The sequence below is a fragment of the Aricia agestis genome, chromosome 13 (assembly GCF_905147365.1).
Source record: "Aricia agestis chromosome 13, ilAriAges1.1, whole genome shotgun sequence".
Lineage (NCBI taxonomy): Eukaryota > Metazoa > Arthropoda > Insecta > Lepidoptera > Lycaenidae > Aricia > Aricia agestis.
In genome coordinates, this window is record NC_056418.1 from 9,283,813 (window position 1) to 9,311,172 (window position 27,360).

General features: G+C 38.0%; 1 protein-coding gene across 4 annotated transcripts; it reads left to right on the forward strand.

Annotated features, from left to right (window-relative positions):
• Positions 1-1,640: 1,640 nt before the first annotated feature.
• LOC121733247 (glutathione hydrolase 1 proenzyme-like) lies at positions 1,641-27,134 on the forward strand. 4 transcript variants are annotated; one of them, XM_042123456.1, is made up of 10 exons: positions 1,641-1,777; positions 13,956-14,114; positions 15,890-16,159; positions 16,586-16,723; positions 16,880-17,080; positions 17,393-17,648; positions 19,630-19,820; positions 21,274-21,514; positions 23,969-24,082; positions 26,927-27,134. In XM_042123456.1, exons 1-10 carry the CDS (start codon positions 1,656-1,658, stop codon positions 27,080-27,082), a joined length of 1,848 nt encoding a protein of 615 aa, XP_041979390.1. In that variant the 5' UTR covers positions 1,641-1,655; the 3' UTR covers positions 27,083-27,134. The 4 variants fall into 4 exon arrangements, with proteins under 4 accessions (XP_041979390.1, XP_041979393.1, XP_041979391.1 ...); XM_042123459.1 differs by lacking the exon at positions 1,641-1,777 and adding an exon at positions 12,894-12,939; XM_042123457.1 differs by lacking the exon at positions 1,641-1,777 and adding an exon at positions 13,021-13,085.
• The last annotated feature ends 226 nt before the right edge of the window (positions 27,135-27,360 follow it).

Consider the following 27,360-nt stretch of genomic DNA (forward strand, 5'->3'; position numbering starts at 1 on the left):
CTTTGCCACTTGTCTACAGGCCCTGTATTATCTGTGCCTAAAGTGTAAACCAGCATTTTCCAACCTTTTTCATGATGCGACCTCCGTCATAAAATATATTTTGGTGAAATGATGATTTCGTGAAATTGTTAGCTTTGAAGGTTGAAAAGATAAAGTACAAATTACAATTTTAGCAATGTAGATTCTAGATTAGTCTAGGAAACCAGTTTTCGGCACAAATAGATCGACTGGATTAATACCGCGGCCTCACAGAAAACCGGCGTAAAACAATGCATAATGTGAATTTCACAAAGTGAGTCGAAAAAGACTGTCTAACGGTGTGGCGAGTGTGAGTTTTTTGTTGTATTAGCTTCGTGGTTTTTTGTTTCACATTCGATCGTGAACGCGTTTGGCGTTTACTAAGATTTTGTATGGGATTTGTACAGCGCCATCTAGCGATGCTCACGGGAGTGAGCCCAGCCCAGTCAGTAATTCCATACAAAAACTTTAGTAAACACCAAACGCGTTCACGAATCACGATCGAATGTGAAACAAAAAACTCACATTCTGCACACGATCTCTTTTGTTTTGGTTGTGTATACTGTATAGGCACAGAATATAATATATTAATAGTACCAAGTATAGGTAGAATAGCTTTTTATTTGTCTGTAAGAACCAGTTGTTCTGGCAAAGAATTATGTAATACATATTAGTTACCACATAGTTATATAATATTGCCAATAATTAAAGCATGCAGGTTATGAATGCAGAATATTTCCATATAATAACTAAACCAGTTTGCAGGCTGGTTTTTGGTAGATAAAGTATTCAAGTTAAATTTCGACGTCATATCTTTATTTCCAGAATGCACTGAGACATAACTAGGTGAACACTTGTTTTTAGGGTTTCGTACCCAAAGGGTTAAAACGGGAACCTATTACTAAGACTTCGATGTCTGTCCGTCTGTCTGTCACCAGGCTGTAACTCAAGAACCGCTATAGTTACATTTTCACATATTGTGTATATCTGTTGCCGTTATAACAACAAATATTAAAAACAAAATAAATTAAATATTTAAGGGGGGCTCCTATACAACAAACGTGATTTTTTTACTATTTTTTGCTCTTAATCAATAACGGCAACACATATGCATAGGCAGTTGAAATATTCACGAAATACTTAATTGTATTTGTACTTTAATAATTGTTAATAAAATTTAAATAAATTCAATAATTAAGGGGGCTCACATACAAAAAATATGTACAATTTTTAGCCTATTTTTGTTCTTTAGTGGTCCTTTCACAGGACTCAAAACATCTCCATACCAAATTCTATCAACGTCAGTTTAACGGTTTACGGTGAGAAGAGTTAGCAAAGCAGGGATACTTTTACATCCATACTAATATTATAAATGCGAAATTCTGTCTGTCTGTCACTTTTTTACGCCCAAACCACTGAACCGATTTTGCTGAAGGTTATGGAGATACCTTGATTCCCGGAAATGACATAGGATACCTTTTACCCCAGATAAATGTACGGTTCCCGCGCGATAATTTTGGTGCAAGAGAGTTGCAAGCGTCATCTATAGGTAGGTATAATCTTAAGTATGAATTAGTAGAGTTGAGTTAGCGCAATCACCGTTTATACGGAGGTATTAGACGCGTTTTAGTAGTGCTATGATTTGTGACGCAACATCATCCAAGGTTCTCCATGCGCGGAGTTTGTACGCTGGCAGCGTCCGCGAACGAACGTTTCGCGAGTGGTTCTATGTCGCGGTGAATATTATCACTATGTTTCGGTAAGTAATTTTTTGCGTTACCTAATTTGAAGATATTTCCATTTGGTTATCATTATTAGGAGGTTTATGGTATCTAGATATTTCCATTTATCATTATTAGGCTTACAAAGGAATAATCAATGTTTTAATTTATACCTTCTATCGGCTAGATTGTTAGAAATACAGTCGAAACCGAATATAACTTTTGTAAACATCCAGTATCGGTTGTAACTTGTAACGAACTATATTTTACAATCCCGGACGGATCCTTTTTATTAAGGGCCTGTTTCATCACTTCCTGATAAGTGTCGAATAGGCTATCCACCACTTAACTTGACAGATAGAGTATGGAGAATCTGTCAAATAAGTTGTGGATAGCCTATCCGGTACTTTATCAGGAAGTGGTGAAACAAGCCCTAAGAGTTATTTAAGGACTCGTAATTATAACATCGGATACGGGGAAATACCGCTAAAGTTACGAGTTATTCGTCGACAAACTTATTTTAATATGTTATATATATTTTTTTATTTATTTAAATCATGCATCTTGGCCCATATTAGTTGTAAGTTTGTAACATACAACTAAATATTGATAAAGGAATATTTAAGGCATAAGCTAAACACTTACCTCCAGGCTCCATAGACCATACGATCTATTCAGAACCCCTTTAACACTCTTTGCCAATTTGCGTGTACCTAACTACCTAATAAATGTAGTATGTAGGGTACCTATCTATTGGCTAGTAGATATTAGTAAATACATAGACAAAGGAAATGGTCTCTGGTACATAGTTAATAATATTTTGTTTTTGCTTGTAACAACCTTGTTATATATAAGGTTCTATGTCAATTCTTAATACCTGAGTATAAATTATAATTACCATAACCCATGGGGCCCTGACAAAACTATATTTTTTAAGTACCTACATTAGGTTTATAAACTGCTTTAATTTATAAGAATTAATTAAATGGAACCGATAACTTTTTTGTAAAAATGCTAATGACATAAAATATATAAATTTTAATTCGAGTAAAGTTTTGTTTTGTTAATAATAATTATGGTTAGTTGCTATGGTTTGTGCTATGGTCGAGGTCGTAGTGCCGAATTTTATAGCTGTTATTTTGGGACTTGGGTTGGGAGTTAGGTAACTGAACTATAACTTCAATTGTTTTTTTTTTATATTGGGTTATATATAGAAAAAATCAATTGAAAACATTATTTTAATAATTGAAGCGTAGACTATATGGGTGGGTTGCACCAACTTACTTTAACTATAACTCTAACTATAACTTTAACTACAGTGCAAAATGTCAAATCTTTGGTTAAAGTTAAAAATGGACGTCATCAAGACGTCATAATATATAACCATAACCATAGAGCTCGACAAGGCTTTAAATGCACGTGGCGAAAAAAGGAACTAACGCTGTCATCATACAAAAACGCCATTTTTGACAGTTCTCCTTTACCAGCTGCAGCGCCCCCGCCCACGTTCTTATAAAGCCTTGTCGGACCAGCAACGTCTTCTGTCAAATTCTGTTAAGGTTAAAGTTAATTAAATTAGCCTTAACTATAGTATATAACCATAACTTCGACCATAACTTTAACTTAAACCACGCCTCTGGTGCAACCCAACCTAAAAGATAATAATTATTTTACTTTGGCCTCATATACCGTTTTTAGGGTTCCGTAAACCGTAAACAAAAGTTTGTTTTCCAAAATTTTAGTACCTGCCTATTATAATTGGTCTACCAACAGTCAACACCATGTTTTATTTTATCACCCTGAATGAAATAAAATAGGCCTATACAATATAGAATTGCGCCTATAATATCTAAAAGAAGCAAGCGCGCACTCGCACAGGGCGCAAAAAAGGCTATTTACGGCACTGGCGATGAGCGATCTCGGCAACGCGAAAATGTAATGTATGGTCAAGGTCGTTTGCTCAGGGGATGGATTTAAGGGGTTCATATAATATTTTATTACTTATATTAAAAAAAAAAAACATTTTATAATATTGATAATCACTTAAAAGTTGAAAGCTACTTAGCCAGTTTTTAGAAAGTTTTTATACTGACTCAGCTCAGGCAGGTTTACAGTTTTAAAGACCTTACTACATAGCTTTAAAGTAATTTATACTTATAAAGTCCAAAATAAAAGACAAGGTTTCAGGCGATTTTCATATAAGTAATTTAATGTCTAATAATTAATCTTATTAAGCAATCGTTAATAAGTAATATCACAGTGTGTAATATTATCATATCTTGTAATGAATTCATGTCAACAGGAAACAAAAACAAAGTAGGTAATGCAACTGCAAAAAAAAAAATTAGCTACATCAATCTAACTCGCTAGTTATATTAAACGAGCTTTTGCCCCCGGCTTCGCTCGCGTTAAGAAGTATTATTATATACAAACTTTCATCCCCTATTTTAACCCCTTGGAGGTGGAATTTTTCAAAATCCTTGCTTAGCGGATGCCTACGTCATAAAATCTACCTGCATGCCAAATTTCAGCCCGATCAGTCCAGTGGTTTGGGCTGTGCGTTGATCGATCACCATGTCAGTCAGTCACCTTTGAGTTTTATATATTATATAAGATTTGATGTAGGTAGCTAATATTTTTTTTTTTCAATTGCATTACTTTGTTTTTGTTAACGCACGCAAGTGATAATGATGCTGCATATTTTAGGAATGCAATAAAATGCAATATAATGATCTGAATGGACTTTCAGCCCTGATATTTTCACAGTGAACTCTCTACGAGGTACACATACACATACACACCCTAAACTTTATCACATAGTTTTGTTACACACTGTATAGCCTTAACCACAAAATCTTGTCGTGTCGCCTTAAGAGGAGTCCAAACGGCCTTTTTTCCATACAAACGTTGTCCCCTGTTTCCTCCCTGGATAATGCTAGTAGGGTTATAATTTTTTTCCTGAATATCTACGGCCACTAATACAATGTCCCTATGTTTTCTTTTTAGCCGACTTCCAAAAAACGAGGAGGTTATATATTCGACCGTGGATATATTTTTTTTATAATTTAATTATTAAATAAGATATGAACGTTCAAAAACCCAAAAAAAAAATGCCCATATTTTCCGCTGTGTTCAAACATCCAGAAAACATATTTGGTTATTATTTGGCTAGATTTTACAAAAAAATAAATAAAACATAGGAACACATCTCAAGCCTTTCTTTAATCTTTAATGAAAAAAGTACTTAAATCGGTTAAGTTTTGGAAAAGGACGACGAATCGTTGATTTTCTGCAGTTGTCTCTATCGCGTTCTGCGGTATAGGCTTAAGGTAAGGGAGACAGCTATAGATATTACATGTACTTTTTTTCATTCCTCTAGCCCCTGGTGTATCCTCTTAACTTTCCAATGTAGTCACGTTGAAAATCATAAAAATTTTTTAGATGACATCGTAAGGAGCAAATAAGAGTTACCCTTCGTGTCGTGCGTGAGAGAAGCACCCTGCACTACCCAGTTTTGATTCTGGCCCAATCCCGGAATTATAAATAGGCCGTATAGGCCGCGGCCTAGGTGCGGCAGCGTCCATACTCCATAGCGGGCCGACAGATTTCATACATAATAAAGTACAGGCTTAAATAAAGTGACCTACACTAAAAAAAAAATACTTATATAAATTCGGCACTGTTCTGGCCATGTGCCAAAACAGCCTTGTAAGCAAAAAGCAAGCTGTGTATGTGTTCCTTGTATAAAGTGCACTGTAAAAATAGCAGCGCTGAAAGATATTTATTTTTTCACGTTTGTATGGGCAAGCGCCCCAGCGTCACGAGATTCTCCATACAAAAGTGAAAAAAAATTGGTCTTTCAGCGCTGCTACTTTCACAGTGAACTCTCTATGAGGAACACATACACATCCTAAAGTATTATCACTTAGTTTTGTTACACCCTGTTTAAATATGATTCTTTACTGTACACATGCACTTTGTAGTTGGGGTCTGGGGAGGGGAAGAGGGGATTTTGGGACAAGCTCGAGCGTGTCAGATTTAGCTTGTAGCTAGGCTTCCGACATGTGTCTAATTATCATGGTATGGAAATCAGATTTCTCACGTGATGGGTTTTTTTAAATATACTTACCTATAAATGTCATCGGATCAGTCAGATTTAAGATACTAGGGAATGTTTGGTACGTATACCCCATATAAAGCTTCTATATAAAGCATTGACGATTCAAAGGTTACGTAAGTCTGTAGGGACATTTTATAATATAAAAAATAAAGCTTCATATTTTCCTAACTAAGCTTGGCAGATATTTTATTTTGGGATATTATTAAATGCACATCAGAATAATTTTTCAGCACACTACCTTAACTCCGCTAATTAACTGAATGCATACCAGAAAAACTAATGCTGATAAAAAAAAAACAATTGATTAACTGAACATGTCCTTCAAAAAAACTTAAACATCATACAAAACGAGACGACCTTTATAACCGAATTCACACCAAAAATATGGTTCATACATCGGATATATTGTTTGTAAAACTAAAATTTAAATTGTTTATCAAAAATACTAACTTGCACTCTAAATTGGACAATCTTACAACGGAATTTCTAAAAACGAAGGTGCACCACAATAGTCAATTTCTATTATCAAAACAAGTCTACAAATTGACAATTGTGCAACTAAAATATTTTTAACCTAACTTTATTTTCTTTTAGTTTCTCTGTTTTACTCAAAAACATGTTGGCGCCTCCTCATCTAACGCCGCACTCACTCCTTTGAGCTCGCACTACTCTTTAGCAACCACAGATATCTTGATCTATTTCTGTGTTAGCCTCAAAGATTTTTGGTAATTATGATGAGATATGGTGAAAGATTTTATCATTCCAAAACCATATAATTCAAGGTTTCTTGATAAAAATTAAAAATTAAGAAAAATTATCAATATTCACTACTGTATTGTAATTGTATGGGTTAATAATTTTTTTAATGATTCTTAAATAATTATTTAAGAATCATTAATAAATTTATTTCTTTTTCTTTTTCTTTAGTAGCTTCTCAACCCCTCGAGTGCAATTCCTAAGCCGGAGGCTTAATTATTTTGCAATATATCGGTAAGGAACCCTTTGTGCGCGAATCCGACTCGCTCTTTGCTGATTGTTTATTATTATTGTTTATAAACTGAGTTACTATTCACTATGCCAAAGTTTAGTCCATGTTAAATGAGCACTTGATGATTTTTATGTGTTCTTAATTATATGTACATAACAGATTAAATTGGGTTTTATTTAGAATAAATGATGTTCCTAAAAGTAATTTAGGTGATGGTTTTCCTTTAAAAAGTTGTAGTATGTTTGTTGAACTAAGGAATTGTTAGATATACTATTATAATAATAGTTATTCGTTCAGTAAAACAGTTTCGCAAATAATTTTAAATAGTATGCTGAATTCGCATTATTTAGGGTGCATAATTAGTGTGCAAGTCAGTATTTTTGGTAAAACTTTCAAATATTTTGATCGAGAAAAGGGAATATACAGATATTGATTTAAATACATGCCTTTTATTTTGCACTAAACTAAATGATGTCCTTGTTGTTTAAAATATATTTATAATTTACCCAAATAAGCAATTTTCTGAATATATTTTCTTTTTCAAAACTTTAAAATTGCTGCAATTTCTATACGTGGGAGAGCCATGCTTCGGCACGAATGGGCCGGCTCGACCGGAGAAATACCACGTTCTCACAGAAAACCGGCGTGAAACAGCGCTTGCGCTGTGTTTCGCCGAGTGAGTGAGTTTTCCGAAGGCCCAATCCCCTACCCTATTCCCTTCCCTACCCTCCCCTATTCCCTTCCCTACCCTCCCCTATTCCCTTCCCTACCCTCCCCTATTCCCTTCCCTTCCCAACCCTACCCTTCCCTTCCCAACCCTACCCTTCCCTATTACCCTATTCCCTCTTAAAAGGCCGGCAACGCACCTGCAGCACTTCTGATGCTGCTAGTGTCCATGGGCGACGGAAGTTGCTTTCCATCAGGTGACCCGTTTGCTCGTTTGCCCCCTTATTTCATAAAAAGAAACCTTTTTTAATCAGTTTTACCTAATGTAATAAACCTACTAGGTCTCCATGACGCTCGAGTGACTACACAAAATAGCACCTTGCCCTCCCCTACTACGGTGAGGTATTAATTTTTACTACTGTCGTGTTTATCAGAAGTCCTCGTTTAAATATCGCTTTACAATATTTTGCCGTAAGTAATCGCTGACGGGGATTACATTTCAATTGTCTTTCAAACATTTATTACATTGTGAAGATAGCTCGTGGAACGATAGTAATAATTATTGTATTTGTAACTAGCTTTTGCCGTGGCTTCGCCCGCGTGGAATTCTGAGAATGACATAATTTCAGGAAAAAAAATCAACTTTTATACATACTTAAATGATAAAATATAGCCTATGTCACTCAGGAACTCACCAGCTTTCTATCGGTGTTAATTTTTTTGCAATCGGACCAGTAGCTTTAGAGATTACCTCCTAGAAACAAAAAAAAATACTTTACCTCTTTTACTGGGTTCCGTAGTCAATAAGGAACCCTTATAGTTTCGGTCTGTCCGCGGTTTTGCTCAGAGACTATAGGACCTCCTATGTAAGTAATAGACGTGCCATAAAAGAAAAACTATAAAAAGACTCATAAGTTATTGAGTAATAGTCGATCATCTAAAAAATTTATTCGGCGAAGTATAAAGCAAATTTTCGTTCAAATTCCTGTGAATACATAACTGAAATGATGTTGTTAGTAGTGTAATATAACACGTTACCTAAATGTACATTCATTGACCACACAAAAAATATCAAAAACTAGCGGGCCTACGGAACCCTAGATATTCCGCGTGGCCCGACACGCACTTAGCCGGTATTTATATTAGAGTGTAGACTGTAGACGATTTAACTAAGTGCGTATCTCGGTGTGTATTATTTTGTAGCCTGTATTATTTTCCAAGCATAAGTAAGAGGAAAATATTGAGTGGCAAAGAGAGGAAAAATAAATAAGAAAAAACTAGCTATTGTTGTACCCAAAAGGAATAACCGGACAGGTGCGAGTCGGATTCGCGCACGAAGGGTTCCGTTATGGTATAGAGCGAAAGTAGACAAAAATTGTGTTTTTGTATGGGAGCCCCCTCAAATGTTTACCTACTTTATTTTAATTTTATTTATTAAAGTACATGTACAAATATAATTACTTAGGGATTTTGTCAAAATTTCAAGTGCTTAGTTGTTACCATTATTGCTTACGAGCAAAAAGGCCTTTTTGCCCTTTTTTGCTCGTCGTAGGCGAAGGTCGTAGGCCACAAAAATTACGTTTCTTGTATGGGAGCCCCCCCTAAAATATTAACTTTGTTTTGTTTTTCGTTACGATAATTGTCCCGTGTATACATAATATACTAGCTGTTGCCCGCGACTTCGTCCGCGTGGACTTCAGTTTATAGCGCGCGATGTCAACAAAATTGGTGTCAAAAGCTTTTATAAACAAAAACCCTGGTATCCCTTAAATCAAAACAGCTGTGCAGTGTGCACATAATATTTCATTTTTTTAAATTAAACTATATATATTATGCCAAATTTTAAAGCTTATTTAGCCCCCCAATTACACAACTTTACCCATAAAGTATTTATCATTGATAGGTTTAAAGGTTACGTCACTGTATATAATATAAAGTACTGACTTATTAAATAACGTAAAAAAAGAAATAACAATCGAATATAATCGATACGCGAATGTACAATGATACCACGTCTTATAGAAAGATGTTGGGCAAGCGTTAGCGCGATGTAAGAGACGCACGGCGCCATCTAGTATGAATTTTTGGAACTAACTTAATTTGAACAAATTTTCGTATTTTCACCCCCTTACAACCCTTTTTTCCAGTAAAAAAGTAGCCTATGTCCTTTCTCAGGCTTTAGACTATCTGTATACAAAATTTCATTACAATCGGTTCGGTAGTTTTGGCGTGAAAGCGAGACAGACAGACAGACAGACAGAGATATAATATATTAGTATAGATTAGTATAGATAAGGCATAGAACTGATAAGCTACGGTTAAGGAAAATTGGGTACCAAATTGTTAAGATTTTTTTGTGAATCTTCCAAGTGATGGGCGTGGGCGCACCCAATTGCTTATTATGGAAATTTAAGCAAATATGATTTACTGTTTATGGTCCATATTATAATTTATTGAAGGTTACAACCATAAACCTATAATACGACAGTATATATTAAGTCTATGGTTACAACTAACATACTCCTACTAATAATAATAAAGGCGAAAGTTTGTTTGGATGTATGGATGTGTGAATGTATGAATGTTTGTTACTCTTTCACGCAAATACTACTGAACGGTATTTTAATTAAACTTTACAATAATATAGCTTATACATCAGAATAACACATAGGCTACAATTTTAACCGACTTTCGAAATGGAGGAGGTGTTATGTTCGTTTTTTTATCTTCAACGATTACTCCGCCGTTTGTAAACCGATTTTCAAATATTTTTTTTGGTGTATAGGTTACTAGATGTCCCGCGCGGCTTCGCCTGCGTAAAGACTTCTGTTATACGTACCAGACAACGGAAATATATTTAATACTTTTATACTATACTTACATATTATATTTAAGATTTTTATTATATTATGATACACATATTTAATACACATCCATGACCCAGGAACTTTGAAAAGTTTTTGTTCCGTATCCCGAATCGAAACCGAATCTGCGACCCCCGGCTTGAGCTACCACTGAGCCACAGAGGTCGTCAAAATAGTTCGCAGTCATTATTGATGAAATGATGACTATTTAATTTATCAGATCTCTTTAATCTTATCATTCATTCTTATAAGATTAGGTTCATTATTTGTAAGTACCTATGTAATTTTACAATTTATAATAATTAACAATTTGATAAAAAAAATTAATAAATTGTGACGCGATTAATACGCAACTCATAAGTCATAATAATATTATGTCTATGTGTACATACTTGTAAACAAGTAGGGAAACACATTCTTCAGCAGGTAGAGCAGTCCACTCAATCACAACATACCGAAGTATAAAAAATCTAAAATATTTTAATACTGTTAAAACCAGTTAAATTTTATATTACTTACTAGACGTTCCGGGCGGTTTCGCCCGCTTAAATCAGATATTTCACAGAAAAATTAGTCCAAAAAAAAAAGCCTATGATCCTTCACGTGGTCTACTTCTTATCTGATCCAATTAACAGAAAAAATGCTCTAGTAGTTTGTAAGATAAGCCCTTTCAAATAAATTCCCTCCGTTTTTTCCACATTTTCCTCTATTTCTTCGCTCCTATTAGTCTTAGCGTGACAAAATATACCCTTACTCAATAACTGGGCTATCTAACATTGAAATAATTTTTCAAATCGGACCAGTACCTACTTCCTGAGATTAGCGCGTTCAAATAAGCCCTTTCAAATAATTTCCCTCTGTTTTTCCACATTTTCCTCTATTTCTTCGCTTCTATTAGGCGTAGCGTGATAAAATATATAGCCTTCCTCGATAAATGGGTTATCTAACACTGAAAGAATTTTTCAAATCGGACCAGTAGTTCTTGAGATTAGCGCGTTCAAACAAACTCTTCCGCTTTATAATATTAATAGTATAGATTTGTTCTTTGATTCTACAAATTATGTAACTTGAATCCCAGTCCTCAATTTAGTAACTCCGCACAATTTCTATTTAAAAATTAATTAAGATCATAGGTCAATGCTATATGTCGGAAGTTTTGGTCAGATATTCGGTTATATTCAGTTTTATCTGACCGCGGAATGTTAGAACATTCGGATTCTAAAAACAGTATTTGGATAAGACGTTCGCGACACCACGCTGTGGTGACTGGTGAGGAACCGTGAACAAAAAAATATATTATGAGTTAAACTTTAGAGCAGGGGCTTTCTAACTGTGCGCCGCGGCGCCCTGGTGCGCCGTGGATAGGGAAGAGGGGCGTTGTCACGTGAGCCGTATCTCCATCATTAGCCATAACCACAAATATTATAAAATAAAATTATACTTATTAATATGAATTATTATACCTATATAAAGCAGGCAGAGGATTACATATTTGTTTATTATTATTTACTTGCTTAACCTAACTATATTTATTATTAAATGTGTTTATTTATGTATATGTATTTTTGTGATAGCTAGGCAGATTAGGGAGCCGGACAAAATATCATTCACTTGTAAGTGCACCGCAGGCTGAAAAAGATTGGGAGCCCCTCCTGCTTTAGGTAACTACTAGATGACGCCCGCAACTCATTTGCGCCAAAATTAGTTTATCGCGCGGGAACTGATTTTCCGGGATAAAAACTGTCCTATGTCCTTTCCCGGGACTCAAAGTATCTCCATGCCAAATTTCAGCAAAATCGGTTCAGCGGTTTGAGCGTGAAGAGGTAACAGACAGACACACTTTCGAATTTATAATATTAGTAAGTATAATGTATGTGGATAACAAGAACACTAATTAAAAAAGGGAAAATCTGGGAAATTAAAAAAATATATATCCCGTCTCTTTAGTACGAATTCATTGGCACATCAGCCCCTGTAGACAAGTGGCAAAACGCTAACGCTAACGCTCGCGCTAGCGCTACAAAATGTATGGATTTGACATTAGTATTCGCTAGCGAAGCGATGACTTATGTCAAATTGCATACATTTTGTAGCGCTAGCGTTAGCGTCAGCGTTAGCGCTTTGCCACTTGTCTACAGGGGCAGGCGATGTAGGAGCTATAAGAGAACAAACACACATAAATACCTGTTACTAAGACCTATATTTTGACTTTACCATTGTCGAGTGGCAACCATTAAGTTAAGACTTTGCGAGAAAGACTAGATTCTAGGCCCGTAAAATAAATTAAAAAAAAACATCCCGACCCAAGGAAAAAAATTTTGCTCTTTCAAAATTGACATACGGTAAGTACTTTTTTATCAAATTTTTCGTGTTCTGTCTGTCTGTCCAAAATATTTATAAAATATTTATACTCACACTTGCACCAATTTTTAACAAATATAACAAAAAAAATTTTTATTACGTTTTGATTTCTAGCCGACCTGTGTCCGTATCTATGTTAGCAAAATAAAATTTTAACAAAAATCTGCTCTCTATCTATACAAGAAATCACCAAATTTTGAGGTGAGGAAACCCATTTTAAAACTAAATTCTAAGGCTAAAAATACGCGCATTATATGGATAAGGGATTTAAAATTAAAAACTTATATCGTCAAAGGCATGACCTGCCTGATGAATATGTTTTGTTCACTCGGGATATCCTCCGTTATGTAAGTGTAGTCCATGAACAGAAAAGTTTGCAGTCAGGTTCCCTAGTATGTAACAGATGTAACAAAACATAATAATAATACGTTATTGTATATAATTATGTCTCTTATATAGACGTCACGGCTAAGGTTTACAAACCTACCCCAAATTTTTTTTGGTGGACACATGGGTTGACTGTTGAGGAATCTTTTGGACGCGAAAAAGCTCCCCGTACCACTTCCACCCCGGCAAAACCCCACCGTTTAGGAGGAATACGCATTTCAAATTTTCGTAATCTTGAGATAAGGCCATATTATGTTTTCTGGTGTTTTCGTGTTACTTACTAACTAATAGTGTTTTCATGGCATCGTAAGGCTGTGGTAAGTGCAGTGGCTAGGCAAGACCTAAATTTGATGTGGGCAAGATATATCTTGCCAGGCCCCTTAAAATAGGTATATTATTTTGCGAGGCCCCATGATGGATCATGCAAGAGGACATCAAAACTCGTAAATCCTAAAAAAACCTTGTAACCAAAAGGGCGCGAGCGGCGAGGCACCTTAGACCGCGGGCCGTGGGCGGTCGTCCACGCCTCTGGGTAAGTGAGGGACGGTACAACGGACGGTACAACAAAACCACAAACTTTTAAGAAGTTTTAGGAATCCATACGCTTCAGAAATCCATCCAACTTTTAGAAACGTACACATCACCAAAGGCTTCAGAAACTCGTACTCATCACCATCCGTTTCCGAAACTCGTACTTATTACCATCCGTTGGAGAAACCCGTATTCATTTCCATCCGTTTCCGAAACTCGCACTCATTACCATCCGTTTCAGAAACCCGTATTCATTTCCATCCGTTTCAGAAACTCGTACTCATTACCATCCGTTTCAGGAACCGACGGTGCGTGATAGTGGGCAGCCTGTTGGCGGCGGTGGTGCTGTGCGCGCTGGTCGCCGTGCTCGTGCTCCGGCCCTGGGCTAGCGAGGAGCACCGCCGCTACCGGCGCGCCGTCGTCGCCGCTAATGGCATAGAGTGCGCTGCTATCGGACGGTGGGTACTGTTTAGGCCAGCCTTTCCCGAAGTGGGCGATAACGCCCCCTGAAGGTCTGAAGGTGTAGGGCCCAGAAAAAAAATGGGGGCGTTGTGTGGGCGCTGAAATATAATTTGTTCTTAAAGTGGGCGGTAGACAAAATAAGTTTGGGAACCTCTGGTTTAGGCCAACATTAGAGTTAGACAGTTACTTAAGTTGCTGAAAGGCTTCTTAGAGACGAACGGCACTTGTTGACGGCACGCGTCGAGTGTCGACGGCAGTCGGCGGCACGCGACCAGTGCCGTTCGTCTGTAAGCCCTCTTAGCATGGCCACCACAGAAATATCCATTTCTGTGATGGCCACAGTAGAAAAACTGACAGATTTAAGGCCCTAAACGACAGATTTCCTTTGCCAATCCACTTTGTTTCCTCATTCCTACGAAGAAAGCATTTCAAGGGTGGCCGTACAAACAAAATATCTGTCCGCGGATGTGACGTAGGCCGTCAGCGAACATGCTCTACATTGTAGATAACGCACAACTTTTCTCGATATAATGCGGATCATTTTCTTATTGAATCTACAGACTTCAATATCTCTATAATTGTAAAGTTACAATTATATTCAGTTGCGCTAACAAGTAACAATAATCACGACAAGGTCTGTAGATTGTTGTTGTAACTATACTTATAGTAATCTGGTACAAGTAGGTGCTGGCACTACCCGAAAATCTTTTCGCAAACGTGCGGCTAAGTCTAAATTAGATTGCCAGTCCTCCCAGGGTTTTTCATCTTGCCAAACTGTTTAATGGTTTTGCGGCATTTCTTAGACTTAAAATTATTGTGATAATAGATTAAGATATTGCTAAGTCTGCATACTCAATTGTAGAAACTCCTTGATTCATTTAAACGTCGTCATATATTGTTCAGAGATGGTTCTCCCTGACCTCCATCTTCTATGCCCCTGACACCGAGCGGTATCCGTGACAACGCGCGATATCGTCCATTCTGTTATTATCTATTCTATGACTCGCATCAGTGGACAACCAGTCAACGCTGTTGCGGTCAAACAGACCCATGCTGCTTTGAATTGAATTTCTGATTTTGGCATGTTTAAAGTAGAATTTTATTGACATGCTTTGATGACTTGATATTTATATAATGTTTCTACTATCTTATTTGTTAAAATCATAAAATGTAACCTAAAACTTGTACTCATTCTACGTTTGTGTGGATTATGAGCGTATTTGTGTAGCATTGTCAACAAATTATTGCAAACTAAGTATTTGCCGACTCAGTTAATGCGATAAAGATAAGTAAATAATTCTAGATACCTATACTTAGCACGTTTACTTTAATGTGGGATCCTGATACCATAGTAAAGCTATTGCGTAGCATTTTTTGTCAACTTATTCCATTATAATTAGCATTCGTCTAGTAACACGCACACAAACACCGTGCCGAAGTCTGGCAACGCAGCCGCACCGCTGTGCCGGTCGGAGTGCGGTGTGTTAGATTTTTTCGTTACGGAATTTCTTGTTTCGGTCGCCGCGCTCCAAGCTCACGATAAAAGCTATGCAATAGTATGTATCTGTAGGCCTACTACGAAACCGTTTTGAGACTCAAACAATCGGACGAGAATGCCGCGTCCTGCTCTAACAACGTCATTTCACGTTTGTTAGAGTAGGACGCAACATTCTCGTCCGATTGTTTGAGTCTCAAAACCGTTTCGTGGTACCCTGTATCTTGATTCTTTTACAGCAGCAACTCAGCGGTAATGCTGTCGTTTTTATTTCAGCGGCATACTAGAGAAGGGGGGCTCCGCCGTCGATGCTGCTATAGCGACGCTGTTCTGCGAGGGCGTAGGATGCGCCCAGTGCATGGGCCTCGGGGGCGGCTTCCTGGCCACCGTGTACGATGCCTCTACACGGCAAGTTCGGGTGCTCAACGCGCGCGAGCGGGCGCCCGCAGCCGCGTACGCAGAAATGTACCAGAACGCCTCGTCTACCGTTGGAGGGCTGGCGGTGGCGGTACCGGGCGAGCTGCGAGGCTACGGCGCATTACACGAGTAAGAGAGTTTCCGTATTAAGGACTGAAAAAATAAACGATATAAATACACTCTATTTTGCATTACAGTAATTGGCTGGTTATTAATTACTTTTAAATCTCGCAACACGGCAGGGTTTCTTATTTCCCTGTCAATTTATCTATTTTAACTTTTCCGTATGCGGTATGGGCAATCTCATAACGCTGGGGCACTTGCCCGCCCCCAATCAAAAAAAAAAAATGTACTGATAGACTTGAAGAGTTTATTTATTTAAACGCGCAAATCTCACAAACCAATGAAGGGATTTTATTTGGCACATATTTATTAGATTATTAGACCACGTGATAGGACATTACATAGTACGTTCGTACGTACGTCGTTTGCCCCCTTATTTTATATAAAAAATACGCTAGTGCTTTGTTATACAGGTGACAACCATGTCCACAGGAAGTTCGGGCACCTGGAGTGGCGGGAACTAGTGAAGCCCACGGCGGAGCTCTGCCGGAAGGGCCACCGCGTCAGCGAATACCAGGGCCGCGTCCTCGACTCGTACAGCAACGTCATCCACGAGCAGCCTTCAATGAGGTACGTAATTTAAATTCGAGAGATCAGAGTGAAAGCAGTAGTGGCGTTAGGGGAGTTTTAAGTCCGGATTGACAATGACTGCGACATTTCCGGTGTGATAAGTATTAAGTACTGTATATTATGTGTTTAAGTGAATTAATAAAAATCAATTTTCAGAGAGCTGTACGTCAATCCAGAAACCGGGGAGGTGTACAAAGAAGGAGACTTAATCAAAGACCCGTTATTCGCGCAAACCCTGGACCGTATAGCGGAGGAGGGCCCGGAGGCGATTCACAACGGATCCATGACGGCCTCGCTGGCCCGAGATATACAAGGCTTCGGGGGTATCGTCACAGAGGACGATCTCAGGAATTACCGGTGAGTTCATTGTGAATAGACCCTTAGGCCTGTTTCACCACTTCCTAATAAGTGCCGGATAGGCTATCCATAGTAATTTATATGATAGATAAATTATGGAGTATCAGCTGTCAGATAAGTTGTGTTCAATATCAGATGGTTTTTTTAAATTGTACTGTACCGAATTATTGTACGATCTCCGTCATTTGCCTTTAAACCGATTACTCTGATAGTATAAATTGTCGTCCATATTTATATCCCTGTTTTATTTAACGAATATCTAACATTTTTAAATGACGTTGGACGATATTCACAAATAATTTAATCTTTTAGCGTAGAATGGCAGGATCCAATAACGGTAGAGTTGTCGCCGGAGCGCACCCTGTACACCGTACCGTTGCCGGGCTCGGGTTCGGTTCTGGCCTACATCCTCAACATCCTTAAAGGCTGGGTGGGGACCGGCACCGACGTGGAGGCCTACAGCGGCCTCTACTGGCATCGCATCATGGAGACGTTCAAGTACGCGTACGCCAAACGTACGGGTCTGGGAGACCCCACACGAGTTCACTCGCCGATTAATATACGTGAGGTAATTTAGTGTTAAAAATACTTATATCATACAATACTTCTTTAAGCTTTATTTTTCCCCTTGAGGAAAAAGAGGGATGTATGTAAATTGTAATAAAGAACAGTCTATCTGCTGTCGGTCTGTGTATTTTTCGTGGCATCGTATCCTGCAAACGGATCGATTTTCGGTGTAGTTTTTTATTCTCATAAATCTTTGTCTACCGAAAATCAATATTAGCCTAATTTTAGTGTATCGCCGTTAACGTATTAAACAGTCAAAGTTATTAAAGTTTATATTGTTAACACTGTATGTATATATAGGTGTTTACCATAACATTCGTAACTAAATTAGTTTATACAGCTTCCTTACGGCTGCGAAATGATTGCTTAAATCTTACTGTGTAATGCTGTGATTTGTGAAACAGTTAATTGCTTGACAAAAGCAAAGCAAGTTAAGATGCTATGAATTAGGTATTTACTCGACTTACGAGTTACGACCGCTATATTAGAGTGCCAAGAAAGTCTTATCAAATCTCCTTACACCGTTTTATGGTATTTTTTATTGTTTTCACGGTAAATAATGTTTTTATCATAGATAGTCGTGTTGCTTATTATTATTACATTGTTCGTTGCAATTTACTGCTCCTGCAGGGCTGGCATAACAACAGTAGACATGGGAAAGAATCGACATACTGACAGATTTTATCGACAAATTGGCGGATTTCCATTGTCTAACTGTCACTTTGTCTATTCTTCCGTAGGAAGAAACCATATTTTCTATAGTGACCATGCTACGCCTGCTGAATATGAGCTGGTTTCTAAGCAGCGACTTAAGAAGACATAGCTTTAGTTTTAATTTCACAATTTTTTGAGTATTATGTATATTGTATGTATTATTATACTTGGATGACGTTATTGTAAAGCTATCCCTCTAATACTAATAAATACTTAATACAATATGAGCAAACGAAGCGTCAGGCAGAGTCTAGTATTCTACGTTTGTGTTTTTCAAATGACGCGACCGATGCTGCGAAGGTAACCCTTTGCTTTTTTATCATGCATGAATGTTTATGAATATATATACCTAAGTATATGTATACTTTTGTAAAAATTCTCCTACTTCATAGTTTTTTTTACTGAAACATTCTCAAGTCTCGACTAACTGGCGACCCTCCCACAGAAGCTTCGCGACCCACAGGTTGAATAATAATAAATTTAATAATAAATTTATTTATTCACAAACAATACAGCGTTACAAAAACATTGGTGGAGATTTCTATTAAGTAGAGACTTGTGCCAGAAATCTCCGCTCTTCCTTAGCAAAATATTTAAACAGCTTACATCAGTTCAATACTTGTTACATAGTTATATACTAATAATTAATAATTATTATTTATAGTTTACTACATTAATTGTTGTTAGTAGGTATGTGTGTGTGTGTGTGTGTGTGTGTGTGTGTGTGTGTGTGTGTGTGTGTGTGCATCCTATTTAGTTATGTAAAGAAGGCATTCAGTTTCTTCATAAGGTAAGGACTTAAGCCATTCCGTGATACGGTTCTTAGACTCTATGTGGCTTAGAATATGTATGTTAAGGAGTTTATTTATACGATTGTATAATCTTACAGACTGAATTTCAAACTGTCTAGAAGCAAAATGCGTTTTACATGTTTTGTAATTGATGATGGCAGTTCTTCTTTTGGTTACATCATTTGGTTGCACAGGTAAGGTCTTACGTAGTTTGGTAACCGTGTTGAGTATGTATAATTTTCTGATAGATAACAGCTGACTCATGTTATAGAGTTCATTTGTAGGAAACTTATAGGGTAATCTGTACATTATTTTTATAAGGGATCTCTGTGTTCGCTCGACGTCGATAATTTTAGTTTTACAAGCTCCGCCCCAGACCGGTATACAATATGATATGACTGAAGAAGAGTTGAAAATCACTGCTCTACATTTTTGGAATTTGTTTATTTTAGGATTTAAATAAGGTGTACATTTCAGTTACAAAGCAACCTGACATCGGAGTCCTGGGCGCTGACGTACCGGAGTCTGATCGACGACACGCGTACGTACAACGACTGGCGTCACTACGGCGCGCTGTTCGAGGGCGCGGACGACCACGGCACCGCCCAAGTGTCGGTGGTGGCGCCCGACGGCAGCGCCGTGTCTGTCACTAGCACTATTAATTACATGTAAGTGATAGCTTTGCGACTAAGCCCGGGCGCGCACAGCGGCCAAACCGCAGCGGCCAGGTCGCGACGGACATCGAGATAGATACCTTAGTATGAAACTGCCATAGACCACGCGCACCTGGCCGCACGGCGGTCAGCGGCCACACCATATTTTCGATGGCCGCCGCGACCTAGCCGCTGCCGCTAGTGCGCGCCTGGCCTAAAGGCCAATCCACACGCACCACAACCACACCACGTCGCAACGACAAAATGCCGTCGAGCAGTGGTTACGTGTGAATGGTGTCGCTGCAGCTTTTTGTAGTTGCGTTGTGGTACCGACAAAATGTCGACGTGGTTGCGTAGTCGCCAGTAGTTGAGCTGTGGTTACGTACGAAAGTCAATGAAACGGAGGGGGGAAGAGCGCGGGTGGTGTGCGCGTAGCGTGAGTAATTTGTATTCTGTGGCGCGGAGTGTCATTGCATCGACGCAACGTTGTGGTTGCGATGTGGTCGGTATCACACAAGTGGTCGACAGCGACTGCAATATGTGACCTACTTGTATGTAAATAGTCCAGTTCATTTGCAATACGAAATATACGCACGACCACGTGGTGTTGTTGTAGTGTGGAACTTGTGGTACGTGTCGGCTGGCTCTCTCACTCTCTCGTCTCACCCTTTATTAGTCGGTGAGAAAGGTTAAAGGCTATCTTGGTGTAACGGAGATCTACTACACCAAGATGCCACAAAATTTAACAATATCGCAATTGTCATATAATTATAGTAAAAGCGATTTGACGAAAAAAAATATGTTTTGTTGGAATTTGGAGTGCGGGGCCTCCCAAAGAGCAGTGCCCGTAGCACGTGCGACATGTACTCCTAGGTTAAATCCGCAGGGTAATTACGTAAATTGCGACAGCTTTGCAACAGGCGCAATATCTGCTATCACAGTCCATAACAAAGGCTTGTGGCATAGCTGTTACAATTTGCAAGATAGGTGCGGAAGGAGTTCCCCTGCCGGCCATGTGCACAGTGCAAACGATATAAATTATGTACTGATAAAAATTGATAAACTATATTTTAAATACAAAATAACTTTATTCACGCCTTTGATAGTTTATATTGTTAAGGTTCTTGGAATCTTGTCATAAACTTATAAGGAGATATTATTTATGTAAGTTACTTACTTATATTTTATCTACGGCAGGTAGACAAGTATTTAAAGTAACATAACTATTTAGTTTTATATAAGTATTGTAATGTATAGGTAGTAAAATGTCCGTCTGATTATACACGGTGAATTCTTCAAAGATCTAACATGATGTCACTACCTAACAAACTAACAATCTATTGTTCCAATGTCAAAGATTTTTATTCAATATTCGAAACGCTCTTTCTATTCAAATCTTTGTTTTTTTAAATTAAGCAAGGTGCATAGAAACGGTAACGGTCGCTAATTTCTTGTTTTTTTTTTTCAGTTGGGGTGCGCAAAGACGTTCGCCTTCCTTAGGCTTTATGTTGAACAACGAGATGGATGACTTCGCTGTGCCCGACCAGGTCAACTCGTACGGTATGCCTCCGTCGCCGTCCAACATGATAGAGCCCGGTATCCAACCGCTGAGCTCCATGGTTCCGTCCATCGTGGTCAATAAAGACGGACATCCGGACTTAGTAATCGGAGCAGCTGGAGGCACGAAGATCACTACGCAGATTTCATTGGTAATTAATAATGCTATTATACATCATACAACTGCAGCTCTGGACTTACGTATAGGCAGTATGGGCCACGGCCTATGGGCGGCAGCGACCTATGGCGTCCTTGGATCGCAGCATAGTTCGTACATAGAGGGAACGCGGGTGCAGTAGAATTTTAACGAAGAAACTATTGCCATCACGCTTCACCCTGCGCCGGCACGTGTATTGTGATAGAGACAGATACAGTAAATCGAGGTAACGTAGTTCTATGATTCTTCCTTCAAAATAGAGCCTATCTAATATACAATGTGTAACAAAAACAAGTGATAATAGTTGGTGTGTACGTGTTCCTTGTAGAGAGTTCACTGTGAAAGTAGCAGCGCTGAAAAACCAAATTTTTTTTTCACTTTTGTATGGGGAAACTCGTGACGCTCGGGCTCTTCCCATACAAAAGTGAAAGAATAAGTGCAAGGAAAGCGTTTAATTATTTAATTGACGCACTTTTTAGTCTGTGGAAATAGAACCTATGCAATTATAATATGCAGTAAGGGAAGCTGCGTCGGCGATCTCTCTAAGTAGTAACGCACACGACGCGCAAAAAGTCCGGCGCACAAAAAATCCGTGTAATTCGGGCACACCGCACCGCGCCGGGTCGCGCCGCGCCGCACAAAAATTGTGCGAAAAAAATTGAACGTTTGCTTCAACACGCGCTAATGCAGACGGCGCACACTTTTAGTCTGCAATCTGCATTTGCAGTGATGTATTATAGTAGGGGAGGTCGCGCTCATTTTAAAAAGTCATTTCATACCGAGTGAAAATCGTAACAATAATACTATTCTATTAATACATAAGAGTTTAGGTCGCCAGCTACTCCAGTATGGGTGGAATAAAAATTGAGAGTATCTCAAAGTTGTTGTTGGGAAGCGTATTGAATTGACATTAAAAAGATCCAAATTCGCACCCAATAAAGGTTCATATCTAGATTATACACGTTTAGGTTCGGTAGGTGCTATTTTAGTTTTAGTATATAACAACAGATGGCGCTTTTAAAGTAAAATGTATATAATTCTTTTTCATAAATATTGACTATCGAATTAATTGCTTAAAATTGCTATGTGAGACAATTTTATGGGTAATTCAAACGAAAATCGCCATCAGCTGAATATTTGCAGGTGGAAATGTCGTATACGCGACACCCTAGGATACATTGAGCGCGAAGTAAGGCTATATTGGTTATAGCTTATATCGCTGGCTGACGGGCTTTCCACCCGCATATTAACGACTGACGGTGGTCTTTATTATTAAAAAGGTATCAACATTCACCTGTATAAATTTTGTACGGTATGAAATTACTTTATATTTTAATTTTTTTAACATAGTTCAGTAACGCGACTGACGTTGAATCCCTTGTCTGCGATACGGCTAACGGTGCATTTTTGGTTAAGCATGACCTCAATAATCATCCATAAAATTTTCATTCGGTATAAAATCACTTTTCGCAATTATTTTTTTTACAACTTTGAAATACTCTCAGTTAACATCCTACCACGCGTGCGGCGACTGACGCTGATTATATTGATTGATAAATATTAAACTACCGCTGGACAAAAATTTGGTCGGTATGAAATGACTTAGCAAACGATAGCACTACCTACTATTAGGGAGATTTATTTTAACCGACTTTCCGCCGTTTGTTAACCGATTTTCAAAATTTTTCTTTTGGTATATAGAGAATCATCCCAATTTGGTATTACATTCATAAAAGTGGTGATCTAATGAAGGATCCATAAGTAATCGAGGGAACTCCTCAAAATTTATAGGGAAATGTGTGGTGACTTCGGTTTCGTGAAAAATATTCTAAACATATTATGCTACCAACAAGTAATATTTTGCACCGAGGTATACCTGGTATACCGTGGTTCGGAAGGTGCTGAGAAAACTCCTGATTCTTTATAGTTACAAGTTTGGGAGTTTCGGCGTTGTTTTAAGAACGGAAAGCATATTATGCTACTATGCAAATTACATTCATCATCATCATCACTTTCCCATAAGATATTTTTTATGGGAAAATGTACGGTTTCCGTCAAATTCCTAAATTACGCGGGCAAAGCCGCGCGGGAAATCTTGTAAAAATATAAATCCGCCCCTGTACAGCTGTCATGTAGCTCAGCCGTATCCTTGTAATTAAACTTGCTTAGAAGCATTATTTATTATTATAACGTTAAACTTAGATGTATTAGGGCCTGTTTCACCACTTCCGGTGCCGGGTAGGCTTATTTGACTGATTCTCCATACTCTATCTGTCAAGTTAAGTGGTAGATGGCCTTCAAGCCCTTAGTCTAATATTATTTTCAATTGTATCTGAATTCGCGCTAATGTGTATACTAAATAATTTGAGCGATATGCATGAAGATATTCTGCTGCATAATATACTTATTTTCATATAACATAATATTTACATCAATATATTTTGTTTAGGTGGTAATGCAGACCCTGTATGAGAAGGAGGAGTACTCGCCTGTGATACGGCGGCCGCGTCTGCACCACCAACTCGTGCCGATGCACATCGAGCACGAAGCCAATGTCGATCCGGTAAGTTACACCTTTTTAGGGTTCCGTAGCCAAATGGCAAAAAACGGAACCCTAATAGGTTCGTCATGTCTGTCTGTCCGTCCGTATGCCACAGCCACTTTTCTCTGAAACTAGAACTATACTATTGAAACTTGGTAAGTAGATGTAGTCTGTGAACCGCATTAAGATTTTGATACAAACATGGAAAAATTAATAAAAATTTTAGGGGTCCCCATAGGAACAACTGAAACAAAAAAACATTTTTTTCATGTAACCTATGCGTGTGGGGTATGTATGGATAGGTCTTCAAAAATCATATTGAGTTTTCCAATATCATTTTTTTCTAATCTGAATAGTTTGTGAGAGAGACTCTTCCAAAGTGGTAAAATGTGTGCCGAATACCCCCCCCCCCCCCCCCTATAACTTGACTAAAGTCATGATAATTCTAACAAAAATATATGATGTACATTACTTTAAAAACTACCAACGAAAAACGAAAATTGGTTTGAACGAGATCGAGCAAGTGGTTTTTATACGTCATGTCATAACTTTTATTAAAATCAACTGATATATAAAAATAAATCAAAAACCTTTTAATTTCATAGACATAAACCTTATTGCTGCTGCGGAACCCTTCATGGGCGAGTCCAACTCGTTTTTTCTTCTTTAATATATTTATTATATTAAAAATATTTCTGTATCTACAAGTATTAGTAATGAGAAATTAACGTCAAGAAATTATTTTCTACGATCGGGTTTGATCAAGCTCACCAGCTTTGTCAGCCGGATTGCCGTTGTATGGTTATTAGTAGTGACCGACCGAACTTACGGTTTCGGTTTCTGCCAGTTTCGACCAAAAAATCTAGTTTCGGCCTTAGTTTCGGTTTCGGAAAAAACATAGCCTAAACTTTCGGCCCTGCCGAAACTCATGCGTCGTTCAGTAAACTTCGCAGTTAACTCGTGCTTGATTGTCAGCGAAGCTCCGGCTCATCTTGCGAGATTTATCTAGTAAATCATCTCGCCACACTACGCTTTTTATTTAAATATTTAAAATATATGGACACGCAATCTCTTAGACCCTACTACCCTGTTAGAATCTTATCTAGCCCACTTCCCCGTACGCTTCACTCATGCGGCCCTCAATATATTTTTCAAGTTTAGTGGCAAAACGCCTTCTGGAGCAAAAAAAATGTACGTCAACTGCAAGTTTGCTTAGTAATTTCGTTTTGAACTTCGACCGCGGTCGCGTCCATGTTTCCCATAAAAATAATACACTGCAACTGAATATGTTTTCAGTAGTAGGTACGTTGTTAATGTCTAAGGGAGAATTTCACCAATCACACAACTTCGTTTTATAAAACTTAGTTCTCATTGAACGCGTTCCTACGGGGATGTAAATCTCGTTTTGTTTCAAATGAAATTCATAATCTTCTTTTAATCACTATTTACGACGACGACGACGAATAAATCTAATTTTATGTGACGTCACGCGATGATTTTACATTGTTTTATCTTTTTGGAGCCTTGTCGCTGTTTTGTTAATAAAAAAATTGTTAACAAAATAGCAAGAAACGATAAAAAAACTAACCAAACGCATCTGTGAACACTCATCTTAACAATTTTTTCGTCTATTTTTCGATCTATCATGACACTACACTGACAGGACTTCAATGTGTTTTATGAAGTTAAAACTCGAGTTTTAACTTCATAAAACACATTGAAGTCCTTATTGGGCGTTCAGAAGATAAAAATCGGATTGCCTGTGAACGAGTTTAGTTTATGTTGGTGAAATGCAATTGAGTGTTATTTAATTAAATTGTGTTTATGTGTTTAAGACCGGTTTAGTGTGAGCTAAGCGCGTTTAATTTCTTTGGTGAAATAGCACCTACTTGGAATCGTATAAAAAACGGAATATAGTACAAAAAAGTTTCTAGGGAACATATTCGAGTCTAAGATTAATAATTTTTATTATAATAAATGTCGCAAAAAGTAAAAAATTCAATGTGGTTAGTTTAAAAAGTTGTAATTTATGTAAAAATCAATCAGTACCGTAATTTTAAATGTTTTATCAAGTTTCGGTTTCGGTTTCGGCCGAAACTGAGTATGGCCGAAAGTTCGGTTTCGGTTTCGGCTGAAAAATCTGTGTGCTGTAATATTATTAATATGTTTATAGGGCATACTACTGCGACTTATACCTCGCGAGCGTCTAAATATATTTTTTTCAATACAAAAACAGCGCTGTCATTATTTTTTTTTCGTGTAAAAAAGGCTTAGACTGGGTTGCACCAGAGGCGTGGGTAAAGTTAAAGTTAAATATGGCGTCCAAACACCCCATATTCTCATACGACATCTGTCAATTTTCCGGTTCTAGTTAAAGTTGAAGTTAGTTGGTGCAACCCAGTCTTACTGGATTGCACCAACTAACTTTAACTGTAACTTTAACTTTGAATACAGTGCAAAATGTCAAATATTTAAAAATGGACGCCATCAAGACGCTATATTTAACTATAACCATAGAGCTCGACAAGGTTTTAAATGCATGTGGCGAAAAAAGGAACGAACGCTGTCATCATACAAAAACCGCAATTTTTGACAGTTCTCCTTTACCAGCAGCGCCCTCGCCCACGCGCATGTATAACCTTGTTGGATCAGCTGTCATCTGTCAACTCTCCGGGCAAAGTTAAGGGTAAAGTTAAAGTTAAAGTTAAATTTACCTTAACTATGACTATAACTTTAACTTTACCTACGCCTCTGGTGCAACCCAGTCTTAGACGTAAACTCTTATTTCGACCGTGTAATATTGTAATACAGTGACCGTGTCATGATGTCATCGTGGTATTAACTGACTTATTTACTGTTTTACAGGAGTTGCTGAAGTCTCTCCAAGCGCGTGGGCACGAGACGACCCAGCTGGGTCCCACGGCTGGGTTCGCTGCCATCGTGGGCACCTTACGAGGTCCCGACGGCTTCTGGCAGACCCAGACAGACCCGCGCCGCGTCGGCAGCATCGACGGACTATGATCGTAGATGTAACTTATTATAAATTATACCAGTGTAAGGGTCAATTCAAACTTTGACGAGACGGCGCACAATACTTAGGTATGCCTTGAAACGCAACAGGCAGCTAAGAGCGTTTGTCTCATGTTTAAAAGGCATATTTTGTTTCTAAATCGTCTCGTCTCAATGTCAATTGATCTAAGCTTGTGTTCTTTCAAGATTTTCTTTGTGGCTGCTAGTTGCAACACAATGAAAAGTGAAAAATTAAAAAAAAAATCAAAGAAAGGGTATTAGCTGTCTGT